The sequence below is a fragment of the Colias philodice genome, chromosome 3 (genome assembly GCF_061535455.1).
Source record: "Colias philodice isolate Cphi_HAF_F1 chromosome 3, ilColPhil1 Martin Lab GWU primary, whole genome shotgun sequence".
NCBI classification, from domain to species: Eukaryota; Metazoa; Arthropoda; class Insecta; order Lepidoptera; family Pieridae; genus Colias; species Colias philodice.
The window spans coordinates 7,933,234-7,946,808 of NC_143088.1; the positions used below are offsets into that span (position 1 = coordinate 7,933,234).

The window sequence follows — 13,575 nt, forward strand, 5'->3', positions numbered from 1 at the left end:
TTTAGATATAAGAATGAGAAAATAACAAAAAGGATTTCTTATAATCTTGTTTGAAAAAAGATTAGTTTTAAAATTAACTTAGATGAGGTTTCATTGCAGTCGTAGTGATAATTATTTAAAAATTATATTATTCAATGCAATGCTTTTTCAATTCCTGCTTCATATTTTATTATGTACATATCCGGGTGTGCATAAGTTCTAGTGAATAAAGATGATGTTTTACTTTAGTCATTACTATATTATTAAGAGAAAGCAGGCTGCAATTTACATTTATCCAAAACACTAGACAAAAAAACGACAGCTAGGTATAGATTTAATGAAAGTACAAAATATAAAAAAAAAATTAAGGTTAATTAATACGCTCTCATGGCACGTAAATATAATTGATTAAATGCATCTCTATTAAGCACTACAGGGAATACGATGTAGCATTATTATGGATGTACGATGTACAGAAATAAACTTTAATCCACTCACCATATTAGTAGATATCTTTTCTTTGAACGTCCCGCCAAAAATACCTGAAACAAGAAACATTTCAACTGTTACAGTGATGTATAAAGGCGTTAACCGCATTTATCAAACTGCTGCATACATGATAGTTATAATTTCGATGTAATGTAACTCTGCGTATCGAAGTGATTGGCATGAGCGTGACCCAAATTCAGGTTTCCAGGTACCATCGTATCTAGAACACAGAGATGCTTTGTCCAGTCTGTTTTATTTATTTCCTATTGGTTTATTAGTACGAGCTTCCGTTTTTATTTGCAAGACAGATTGATTTCTAATTCGCGGATGCTTTATCAGACATTATGAAGTTGAATATGGAAAAGGCTTACAATTTTATATCCTAAAAGATATGTAAGTAGTCGCTCAAAGAGTTGACGAAAGGCCTTTTAACATAATTTCAGGCTGTCGCTATGACGTCATAGAATGTCTCCATTTTTACAAGAAGGTTCTCATTTCAAATCTTTTTTTAAATGTAAAATTATACTGATTTTGTCGCCAACAGACACAAAAAAAAAATATGTAAGGTACTCATATTGTTTTTGAAAATGTTTACAGGTGTATTCGTAATATTATTCTGCGTTATTGAAAAAAACACTCACTCATTATTGTATTTAAATAATTATATAACAGTTGTTGCACTACCCGTCTCCGTCGGGAGATACTTTCTTTGAAATCTATGTAGGTATAATAATTAATTACACATGTGCGTTCATTCATCTTACGATATATTTGATTTCGGACAATACGTTTCGAGCACATTCTAGTACAACTAAGTGTGTGATCGATTCTGCCACCGACACTCATGACCTATCACGCCGACAGCACTTCAAGAGTTAATTACCTGACGAATATCGGACTTATGTCGTTGTCCTGACTGCAAAATTTGAACCTTTTTACCTGAACATCTAAAGTTTCTTCCAAACTTCAATTTATTGGCACACGTGTGCTCAATAATTCATTCTGTTCACACTAGGTCACGACTTACTTCCTCTTAAGAGTATCATATACAGCCGGTACATTTAGATTTATTTTATTTATTTCACAAAAACAACAACTCGATAGTTTAATATCCTGAATACTAGGCATATTTCATTCACGAAATAATAAGACTGTTCTGCTTTAATCAAATCTTAAATGTTGTCGATATTCCCAAAGCGAAAGTAAAATGAAGCTTGGATTAACTCAATATGAAAATTGTTTGGAAAAAAATTACCCAATGTAAATATTCTTAAAGAGTGACATAAAAATGTATAGCCTCATAAACCCACGGAGTTTTCTCTACACTTAACTAAGTTGGATTGTATTTCTTAAAAGTTCCACGAAGTGCGATCTAACTTCATTTTTCTATAGGTACCGACCGAACTTATAACAACGTTAATCGATTTTTCTTTGGTAAATGCATGTTTTTTTTTCTATATTAGAGTTAAACAACATTCAACAATATCTCTTATTAGAAAGGCAACTTGCGCATTGGCCGCTCCGAAAATGCTCATCATGTAATCAAAATTAAATCGTAGTACAGTGATAAGCGATTATCCAAACAATATCGGTAATATCCAATAATGCCATTATGAAGTGGGTAATAACGTTATAATTATTGGATATCCTACGTGCTTGGATTTCGTGTTAACAATATCGTGGGAAGGATATGGGACGTGCTCCATTTCGTCAAACTAGTCAATCATTAGCTACAACACATTTACTTGATTTACAATTGATTTATTTATAGATATGGTAAATACAACTTATAATTATATTACAACTCATTTAAGCATATAACTATAAAACGCTGCGTTAACCAAATCGTTAACAAAAATAACTATTTCCAGAGAATTTACAATTTAAATGCGAAATAAAATCGTAATATTTTTAATCACCCGAGATACGCAGAAATAGCCATTTATTTACATTTGTAATTTCATTAATAATCAGTTTCTAAAATTAATTTTCTTAACTTAAATATTTACTTGGATTTAGGGATTTATAGAAATATTTTTATTCAATCTGATATCCATGGTATGCCGTTCCTATTTGACTTTTGTATTATATTGTAATTACGATGTTATTAATTTATTGTATAACTAAATTAAAATAACGGGTCAAAAACTATTACATATAAGATGTGTATCCACTATCCACCATACCATAATATTATGTAGTAGATAATATATGTGTAACCAGAAAAGAAAATAACAAAAAGCTTATCAATAATAATTAGATACAATAATTTAATTTTGAAATAAGATTTATTCTACATCTTAATAATCCTATGATTACGCCCTATGGCGGAATGTTTAATTTAACTATTTATTTCTTATTACATAGGTACCTACACTCTAACTCTAAGCACTTTTAGAATGAAATACAATTAAAACTAGATCTGCACGCGGCTCTACGTTTGTTAACGTCCGTGAACACCTTTGTATGGAACTCTTAAATTTCGCAAAGTGGCAAATGCAGGAAAGTCATTTTCGTATTCAAACACTTTTGAGCATGTTTTAGAAGCTTTAACATGAGCACTGCAGTCTGTAGAGCGCGAAGCTTTGTCTTGCAGTTCAACAGATAAACATAAACAGGTAGGGACGTGAAATAAAGTGAAAGGAATAATTTGTTTATTTTATGTTTTCATGTACAATTGTGTTTGCTTCATTATATTTTTATGAAATCAATTTGAATTTTAAATTCAATTTTAATAAATTATATATTGCTTGCGACCTGTGCTTGCGACTAAGGATTGATTCTGCTCCATTTTGTGATATCATATTTAATGTCTTTATTAATGATCTAAGTTTAGAAATATTGTTAAGTAGCATTCAAATTTTGATACAAGTAAGTCAGAGAAAATAATCCAATAGTGAAATGCTAAAAGTATAAGTAGATACACTAAACAGTATTTTGAAATGACATTTGACACAATTGACTTACCTACTCAGGTCATTGACTTTCTATTCAGTTTAGTCGCATTGTAATTTGTATCTACATATTAATAATATGTAGGCTTTATGTAGGTAATTCAATAGATGCTCCAACTCTACATAATATGTACACTCTGTATATGTACAGTCTTTTACTCATATTTTGTTGTATCAATGAATACAAACAATCATTATTAATCATAATTAATGAGACCTTAACGTAAGTTTATTTCCTTTACTCATTAGCAATAGGTTGGTAAGCATGAAATGTCCCAGCATCCATATCCCTTTAACCTGGCAGAATCAAAAGCCAGACTAGTATACGATAACGATGACGCGGAGGGATATAACCCCTTTCACTCTCTTAACTGTATCAAAAGTGTTTGGCAACTTCAAAGCGATTCAATTTGTGCCTGTATCGAATTAATTTGACATTTTGGGTTTGTTGAACTAGAATAGGTGATAAGATCGTCATGCTCTATGTATTTGTTGAAAGATATTGCGTGTGTGCGAACCAGATCTAACTCGAAGTTCCCACTGAGAATAGTTTTCAAATGTCAGACTCCATCGAACCATAAATTATAGAAATAGCATCAATTCAATGGCTACATATTTGAATGGTCAGTTTAAATTAAATAGCCACCATACATCATGGTATGGAGACGTATGCCCATTTTTTGTAATTTTCATAGGAAAGGTCAATAAAAGATTTATGTTGAGTCCATATCCACCTCATTGGAATGGAACGGAAAGAACTACGGATGAAAAACGCCATATAAAGCCTAGAGTTCGTATTTTATTTTGCAATATATCTTGCTCGGGCGCGGTTGATCCGCAAGCTTAGTATTCGCTTTGGGTCGCATCCCACGATGATTATTACCTAGTAGTAATCCACACGGAGAATTACAAGGCTTTGTATCAAAAGGACCCCTATTTGAAATAAAAATGCCAAAATTTTTGTGCACTTTTGTTTATTCGCCAACGCTTTGTAGTGTCTAACGTGCGGGCTCCCGGTGCGACGGCTTACATTAGGTTTTACTCTCTGAAATATCAATGTAATTTCTCAATTTAGCACTATAATGGCGAAAACTAATCCCAGAGTGAGTTTATTCATAGATTTTCTCAAATGAATACAGTGCACAAAGTTGACCTCTTTATATAGGAAAAATATTCTTAAATAAACCAAACGTCCATCTAATAAATAAGATAATCGATAACTGATTATATCATGGATTACATCAACAGCGAAAGGGATAATAATTCGTCCAAATCATCAAATAACGTCATAAGATCAGAAGGGTCATGCACGAATATTAATTACAAAAGCATCAAAGACATATCTACTCCACGAGATTACCTACTCGAAAATGTCGCTGCCTTGAAATTCAATTAAACTGAAAATTACCGTATCAAGATACTCTTAGCTTATGAAAATATTTCAAAGTTACGTTCAAGAGCCGTTCTTAGAACAATATTATTATAGACAATTAAATGATCATTTGCACGTATAAAAAAATTGCAGTAACATTTTTTTCACGGACTACCTACTCTCTATATATATGTAGGTATAAACATTTTTCTATTATTAACACTGCATGATATTATAAAAATATTTTCTTATGATTCATTTCTTTATACCTACCACTTAGACTGATTCTGCAGATGACAGACAAGACAGGACAAAACAAAGGACGCTACCCAGAACTTCTTTTATACGTTAGAAGATAAATATATCTAAGAAAAGGATTTTATATTAATATTACGTTATAATTGACGTCATTGCGCTAAATAAGACAGGGGTGAATAGGTTTTATAGGTACACTATTTGTCTAAAACAATATTTCGCAAAAACAATGGTACCTATCACAGACTAATAATAATATACTACGTATACAAATGGTATATAGAATAGAAGCAATGGGGTTTTTCAGAAAGTTGAACGTCATAATAATATTTGCTTTGCTTTACGAAGTTGAATCTAATGAAGACTATAGAATCAAAAGTATTTTAATACAAATATACACTTTTTGTACCATAAAAAGACTAGATGGCATTAAGAGATGACGTTATTAATACTCAATTAATCACCTCGGAAATAATTTATTCAATAACTCCCTAACGACTTCAACCGTCAAGCTCCTAAATACTTTGAACGGATCTATAAGCTTTTGTTACCTTGCCTTTATAATTTTAATTGAATCGGAACACTGGAACTATAACTTATCAAATTTAATTCAATAAGGGTTAAATCTTTTAATCGTCCATAATATTATCAGCGTCAAAATTAAAAAAAAAATCATCAAGCTGTGTTTTAATGAATGTAAGAACTATTTGTAATATCAAAAGTTCTTGAATTCTATATATCATATTATTAAGGAAAATAAAATTATCGAATTATTGAATTATTGACTCTTCTCATGTCATTGAAGAAAAAGAAGTTCTTAGTACCATACGTAAAATGATCATTGAACGTGGACGATTTTTCTCAGTAAAGATCTGATGTACGTGCGCATGTTTGCTACGTATGAAAATATGCAAGAAAAATATACTTAAAAAGTCGTACTTTGATGTAATGGCAAATGAATTATGAATTCGGCCTATAAATAAGCGATGAGAAAACGAAAACAGTCGTAAAATTATAATTTCTCCAATATACATTTGATAGCAAAAAACGTTACGTCACATCTCAGAGAATCCACTATCCACTTAAATGAAATAATTAATGAGTTTTAAAGTGAACTGTGTATTAATTAGGAACATTGCGATACTAAGTATTGAGTTTTAAATATACAACGAGTGATAGGTACTATATGTTATGAATAGTTATGAATTATACACCCTAATAAATATTATTTTTGTATTTACATAACAAGAGAAATAAAGTGAAAACTGCAAACTGATGGTTCCGCTCATGATTAAAATTAATCCTACTAAATTTCGTGTAATTACGAAGTTCTCAATATCTACGGGGATAAGTAAGCGGCTCATTGCTCTATAAATCAAGAGCAGACTGGGATTGATTAAATTCTGATGACTTTGCAATGGAAAAGATTAATGTTTTGTGGCTTTATCGAGCAGTTATCCGATAGCAATCGATTAGCGGCAAGTACATTAATTTACAACATCCTTAATGCTACTTTATAAACTCGACTTAAAGTTCGACTTAACAAACCACAACAACAATACTTATCAAACAAAATTAATAGGTGCATGCACACTTGCAAGAGAAAATTAATTAGGCAACAATAAAAGACCATACAAAATTATGTAGCAAATGGCATTATAACATAAATTTTATTTCAAAGCAAAATAGGGAGGTTCGCACTTCGCAAGTCTGAATTACCTTAGGTAATCACTCTCTTGCTCAGTGTGATTAATTAAAACATTAAAACATGATATAAGGCGGTAATTACAGCAAGAAATATTTGATCACTAATTAAATTACGGTTTACTTGTCTGCATGTAAATAAAGCTATAAAATTTTATTAGTGAAGAAACCTACAATTCATAAAATAAAAAAATTAGATACCTTTGGTCAAAATTGAATATTTAATATAAACAATTTTATTATAATCCTTTTATTCATTTTTGTCGGATTTTGTAGGTTTTCTTCAATTGGGAAACTTTGTGCTTTTGTTTGGTTCGGGGATAAGAAAAAAAGATTAGAAAATAATCACCTCCTACGGAAAATTTACTTATCTTTATTGTTGTCAGAAATCGTGAAGGCGTAGAGTTGTTAAGTCTAGACAAAATTAAAACTTTAAGAAAAGATAAGACTTTAAAATTGTCCAAATGTTAAATTTTTACTCTATTCCAATTAAACTTGTTCTGACATTAAAGAAAAGACTTATTTTTAAACCTACGTATAAGAAACATATAAATTCACATTATTAATCAAGCAACAGTCGTAACTATGAAATAAAAATAAACGCTCCAATCATTTTATAAAAGATAATATGCTCGTATCATGAACGGAGCACCTATTCTGACCGTTATCATCATGTTAACACCTACTTCTGTCAATGGCTAACCCATTTATATGCTAATTTTATTGTTACTCATATGAAAAGAGGGCCAAAAGTGCAGATTATAGAGACTAGTGATAGAAACATACGAACCGTGTGTGCGTTATGGTTCTGAAATTCTCATTTGCATATTTTACTTTGTGCCTACGGAATGAAGCTTTATAAGGACATGAAGAATTGGCAACACAGTAATAGACAAAAAATACTCCATTATCTATATATCTGATCAACTCAAACACTAGTTGTAAGAGAAGAAAACTTTCGAATCTGATTTATGAACCCTAACGCTTTGTATAAATTTGCATTCCAGCTTTATTTATAACTCATGTTATCAGGTTGAAATTTTCACATCATTGGTCAAGCTTTTACAACGCGAACCAATGGACACATTGGATTTAACCAAAAATGCACAACTGCTGTAAGTATATAAATTTTATAATTAACACTTTAAATATTATTTTGCAAGGGTAAGTAAAATGTTTGATTTTTACAATTTCCTGCTAAGTTAAAAATTTCTCAATCCTTTTACATGGCAAAATCGTGACATTTCATTTCTTTATTCATTTTTAAACAATGTTACCGTAAAAGTTAGAATTTTATTGAATTTTTAAACTGAGCTCGAGAATTTCAAGTTTAATTGGCATATTAACGGCACTAGTTAACTCTCGTTTAATGAAAGCTGATGTAAAATCAAAAAGATAAAAACTTGTATGAGATTGTTTGAAACTGAAGCAAAAGTCTTGCAATTGCTGCGCGGAAACAGGAATTGAGCTCGAGTTTTCACTCGACTTGTGGTAAAAGCGGGAAGCACTTATGTTCATTCGATTTCATCTCATCCAAGTTTCAGGTCTCCTACGTTCAATTTCATACCAATACATCAGGCACCAATCTAGTGAATAATATGTAATTACGTTAAGGATCATCGTCTCTTTTCTACCTATATCTCTGGACTTCTGCTAAAATGCCAAATAGTTTTTTGTATTTCTTCAATTTAATAATCATTATAAGCCTGGCTGTAACGTTATCCTATTAAAATTATACTTTGAGTTGTATTGTAACTTATATTTTTTGGTATGCCTATCTGAAACAGCTTATCTAGGGACTAGAACCCATTGATATTGTGCATAATGCAATATCATAGTAATATATTCATAAATTATTCAATTACACAAATGTATGTATTACATCAGTACATAAGTTCTATATGTATGTATACAAGATGTATACCTACTAGGTATGTTATTCGCTAGACGAAACTAATATTGAAACTGAATTATGCGTTTCAATAAAGGCCATATTATCTATTTATTACATTAAATAGAGCATTAATACCTATTTACCTGAATGTGATTCATTAACATTAGAAAAACATACCTGAAGAATATAAATTAACATAGTATATGACCATTAGAATACTGTTATAGGTACTTGTGAAAACCTTTTTAATTTCTAAAAAGGTGTTTATTTTATTTTCAGATGCTTTATTACTAACTGAAGAAATTAATTTAGGAAGATGAAAACAGACAAAAAGCTTAATTAATTACACAATGAAACAAACAACCCGTCTTCAAAAATAAATTCAATTGAAATTTTAATGAACAATCACCTGAAAAAATTACAGGTATCAAATACGAGGTTGTTTTAGCCTAAAAATAAATGATACCTGTTGTTTATTTCATTGCGGCTCTCAATCGTTTTAAGATGAAACCTTATTGTCTGGAAAACAACTTAAATGATCTCCGTCTTTCACTACGAGCCATTTATCAGACGATTGCTAACGTCTCATCGTTCAGAGTTTCTACAAATGATGGCACTTAATAGCTGTAAAGCATTTACATTGTGTACTAAACAATGTTGAATTGACATTAATGATTTAAGAAAATCTACCCCGGAGAGACAAATATTCTTTATTAATTTACTTTTGTAAGGTTTGTTAAGATGAAAAACTTATTTATAAATTGTTAACTAAGTATGAAAAAGGTACCGTTAGTGTAGAGCCATACTCAAATATAATAATTTCGTCTACTATTTGAACATATTTAAAAAATTGTAAGCCAGGAAAATATGTTCTTATTGCACCAATGCATCATCCACATGATAGTATTTCACAACATAGAAATGCACAACGTTTCCTTTGCTAAACTAAGCAGAAAGCTAGCTATAACAAGCGTTATTAGAGTCATAAATTGGCGGCTCTCTATCATTCACTGTCTAACAAAATCCCAAATCGTGAATTCGTTCGTAAAGAAATCGTTTTTCTCTGAAGCTGCCGTTCTCCGCCCCATAACACGCTTAACGTGTTGATATAATTATTATGATCCATTACAGGAAAATAGCTTTCTCTTAGCACCATATACTCAGTCTACGTGATACGAGTTTCGTCATTACTAACAAATAATGATACCTACTAATACATCAGTTAACATGAATTAGAATTTTAAAAGTTCACATTTATTATGTTAATCAACTCATTATCAAATAAAGATGATAAAATCAATTTCAGTGTAGTATCAAATACCTACACGATATAATAATACCAATGATATACAAAAAACTAATCGCTGAGCTTACAAAAAATGATATTATACAGATATTTTATATAGATAATCCAAATAGATCTAGGTTATACCGAGATTGAAATTCTACGATATGATCTTCAAATCAATTTGTAGATACATTCCACTTAGGGCCGATTTTGCAATGCTTGAATAAAACTTATTCGTCGAATAATGTATAAAACTACCATTTTAAAAACGTATTCTAATTGCCCGTATTTGACAGTTTACGTGACATTTTAATATTATCGTGTATTACTTTATTGGACGGATAAGTTTTATCCAAGCATTGAAAAATCGGCCCTTAGAATACCGTCAGCATTTAAAATGCAATAAATTACATTAGGTATATTCAGGTACATTTATATTATAGTATCTATGCTTAAAATGAGCAATTAAAAGCATTCATTGAAGTTTTTATATTTCTGTATCTGTTGTTATTTCTTAGTCTTATTTCTTTTTTAATTTTCCTTCTTCCCACATTTATTTCTATGTCCATCCTTTTCTTTATCAGTTCAAGTTACATTTCATATTCGAATACAAAATTAAATTTTCTTCAATTTTACATAAGAACCTTGTAATTTTATCTTATAAATTGAAAACTGCCTTTTACAGAACCACCCACTTCTTGTTTGACAAACGGAAAAATATTTATAGTTACAGAAAAATAGCTTAGCTTCGCAGTGTTTGAAACTTACATTATTTCTTTAAATTTTTATCAGGCAACTGTTTTAAATTATCTTTAGCTAAAAACTCAAAATATTGCAGTGTCAAAAAATTGATGCCACTATAACAAAAAAATATACAAAATTTTATGATTTTTTTTTTAGTTAGCGCATAATGCATACAATAACATATATGAATCGAATTAATCGACTGTTAACCATATATGTATATAAAAGCATTTATTTTATGTTTTGAAAATGTTTATCTCTCTTTATAGTCGGAAATAATGTCCGTTTGAAATGCAATCTCGTGCAATATGTCCTGCAAGTGACAAAGGTTCAGTCAATATTGAAAATACTTTTCACAACCTCAAAGGCTATTTAAGCATTATTCTTTACATTCCACGCTTCTAACGTTAATATTGATTTCGTCTGTACATAATATAAAATAGCATGTTTTACACAAACCAAAACAAAAACCATACGATATGATTTATTTTATCAATATTTCTACCTACAGATAAGATAGAGGGGCTGTAATAATGGTATTACTTGAAATCAATCAATCATTATGGGGAATAAAAAATTAATCAATCAATATCGTATGTTTCAAATAAAGGATTATTGATATATAATAAACTAGTGGTCCGCCCCGGCTTCGCCCGTGGTACATATTTCGCAATAAAAGGTAGCCTATGTCCTTTCTCGGGTATCAAAATATCTCCATACCAAATTTCATGCAAATTGGTTCAGTAGTTTAGGCGTGATTGAGTAACAGACAGACAGACAGAGTTACTTTCGCATTTATAATATTAGTATGGATAATTATTGATCAACTAAAAATTTAAATAAAAGTACAAATTCACTAAAAATTCAATTCTTGATTTCATTGTTTTTGCAACGCTCTATGACAGTTTTTTTTTTATTTTTGAAATAAAAAACTTACTTTGATCTTCATGACTCAATTTTAATAAAAAATCGTTTAAGTTATAATTAATATAACGGTAGAACGAATCAAGGTTCAACGAATCAACTTATTTCACCCTTCTATCACAAAAGTAAAATAAAAATCAACAAGTGGTTCGCCTCAAAATTGAGTTGACGTCCTCGCAAATTAACTGGCTCGTCCAAAACTTCGTTTGATCCTAAGTAAAGAATCAAATAAATATCGCATAATATCCTGATTTATAAATTAACAAAAACCAGGGCCAAGGAGACTTCAAACACTGAAACTCGCCTAAATAATAATAAATTTGACGGTGTTTTATAACTCTCATAAATAATCGTAGATATTTCCAGTGGAGTTTTCAGCCATCAATAATTTTATTTATGATTGAACTATTCACACTTGAAACGTTATTGCCGTTTACAAATAAAATATTCCTAAAAAGAGAATATTACACCCTCTCATGAAAATTTGTGACGTTAGTGTCTGATTCAATTATAAAATACCAGAATGCACCCTAAAATAATCGGATGGTATGATAAATTTACGTGACAGCTACGTCACAGGTAAAACAGGACGAATATTCCGATATTGCAAATTTATTAAGGAAATACTTAAACGCATTTTCACTTCAGCTAACAGTATCAAGAGCATTTTGCTCAAGGCCCATCTAACGCCACGTCGGAATATCATTATTCCGCACCGTTTAAAATTGCAACATGCATACTTTGTTAGCGGCTAAGTATAAAGCTTGTCAATATTATTTATTTAACAATATATTTCATAAACTAGTTGAACGATACGCATCTAAATCGTACGGTATTCCGCACAAAATCAATATTTTATAAGGAAACTGTAACAAATCAGAGTCAACGATGGCATGCACTTCTGATCTGAATCATTAACTAACAGTAACACACTTTAGTATTATTTTATACAGTTCTGTTAACATATAAATTTAAAAAATCATACATGAATCTACATTTATACATGGCGTGTAGAGCAATGTAGAGAAGGTATAAGCATTTTCTGAATTCTGCGGTTGTTTCTGTATTACCAAATAGATGTCGAATTTGTTTTACCATCAATTATACACTTAATATAGATAAGAGTTGCTAGATTGAGAAAATCTTCTACCTAGTAAATGTGGCCAGTGTAGTACCATAAATATTCCAATACAAAACAAGTATGAAAAATAATACTTACACAATAATATGACCGTTAAAAGAAATTTTTTAAGACATCTTTTATGTACCTACCACCTATCGTTCATTTATGAGATTAAAATTTGTATTCATAATGTTTTAATATTTAAAAAAAAACTAGGCATAGGTACGCTTTATAACAAACTATACGCGTTGATGTCATGTATTTTCGTTGGTATCAACCAAAACCGTTTTGTCAATATTTTAGCAATTTATAAGCTGACAGATTTATAGCGCAACAGCTTGCTGTTACATTTAGCAACTTCATTTCATTATTAAAAAAAATCACTAATTGCCCAATTAGATATGAATTGTGACATAATTACGAACAATTAAAAATATATAATATCTACGGCACAGTTATAGGGGTGGGAAGGTGAGAAAAGGTTTTTTTGTTAGTGATGCCACGTGGTGAGCGTAGCATTACTTTCAAATTTACCATGTATCCATCTGCTGTGTTTTTGGCGCGACACCCACCAGCAGACTATGGTATAGTGGGCTAATCACCTGCTTATCCGAAACCTATATGATTTTCGAAACTGAAACAGTACAAAACCGGACCGATTTATGAACAACGACCCTTGGCATGAAAACCCGGTCTCGAATTGCTTTTTGGATGCTGGAGCGAAATAAAACATGCCGCCAAAAATCGAGATACATGGCGATGTACTGTTGACGGCCTTTGCCCCACCTAGGGGCCTTAGGATATTAAGTAAGTAAGTACGGTACAGTTAAGTGCAAATTTTGTTTATTA

At 30.6% G+C, this 13,575-nt stretch overlaps 1 protein-coding gene across 4 annotated transcripts in view; it reads right to left on the reverse strand.

The window, feature by feature from the left end:
* The window catches only part of Dh44 (corticotropin-releasing diuretic hormone 44), a 43,605-nt gene that overhangs the window by 10,452 nt on the left and 19,578 nt on the right, over positions 1-13,575 (reverse strand). For all 4 annotated transcript variants that reach the window (XM_089714550.1, XM_089714549.1, XM_089714551.1 and 1 more), the window contains exon 2: positions 478-521. In XM_089714550.1, the coding sequence (XP_089570676.1) occupies positions 478-480 (3 nt within the window). In that variant the 5' untranslated portion in view covers positions 481-521. The remainder of the gene's footprint in view (positions 1-477; positions 522-13,575) is intronic.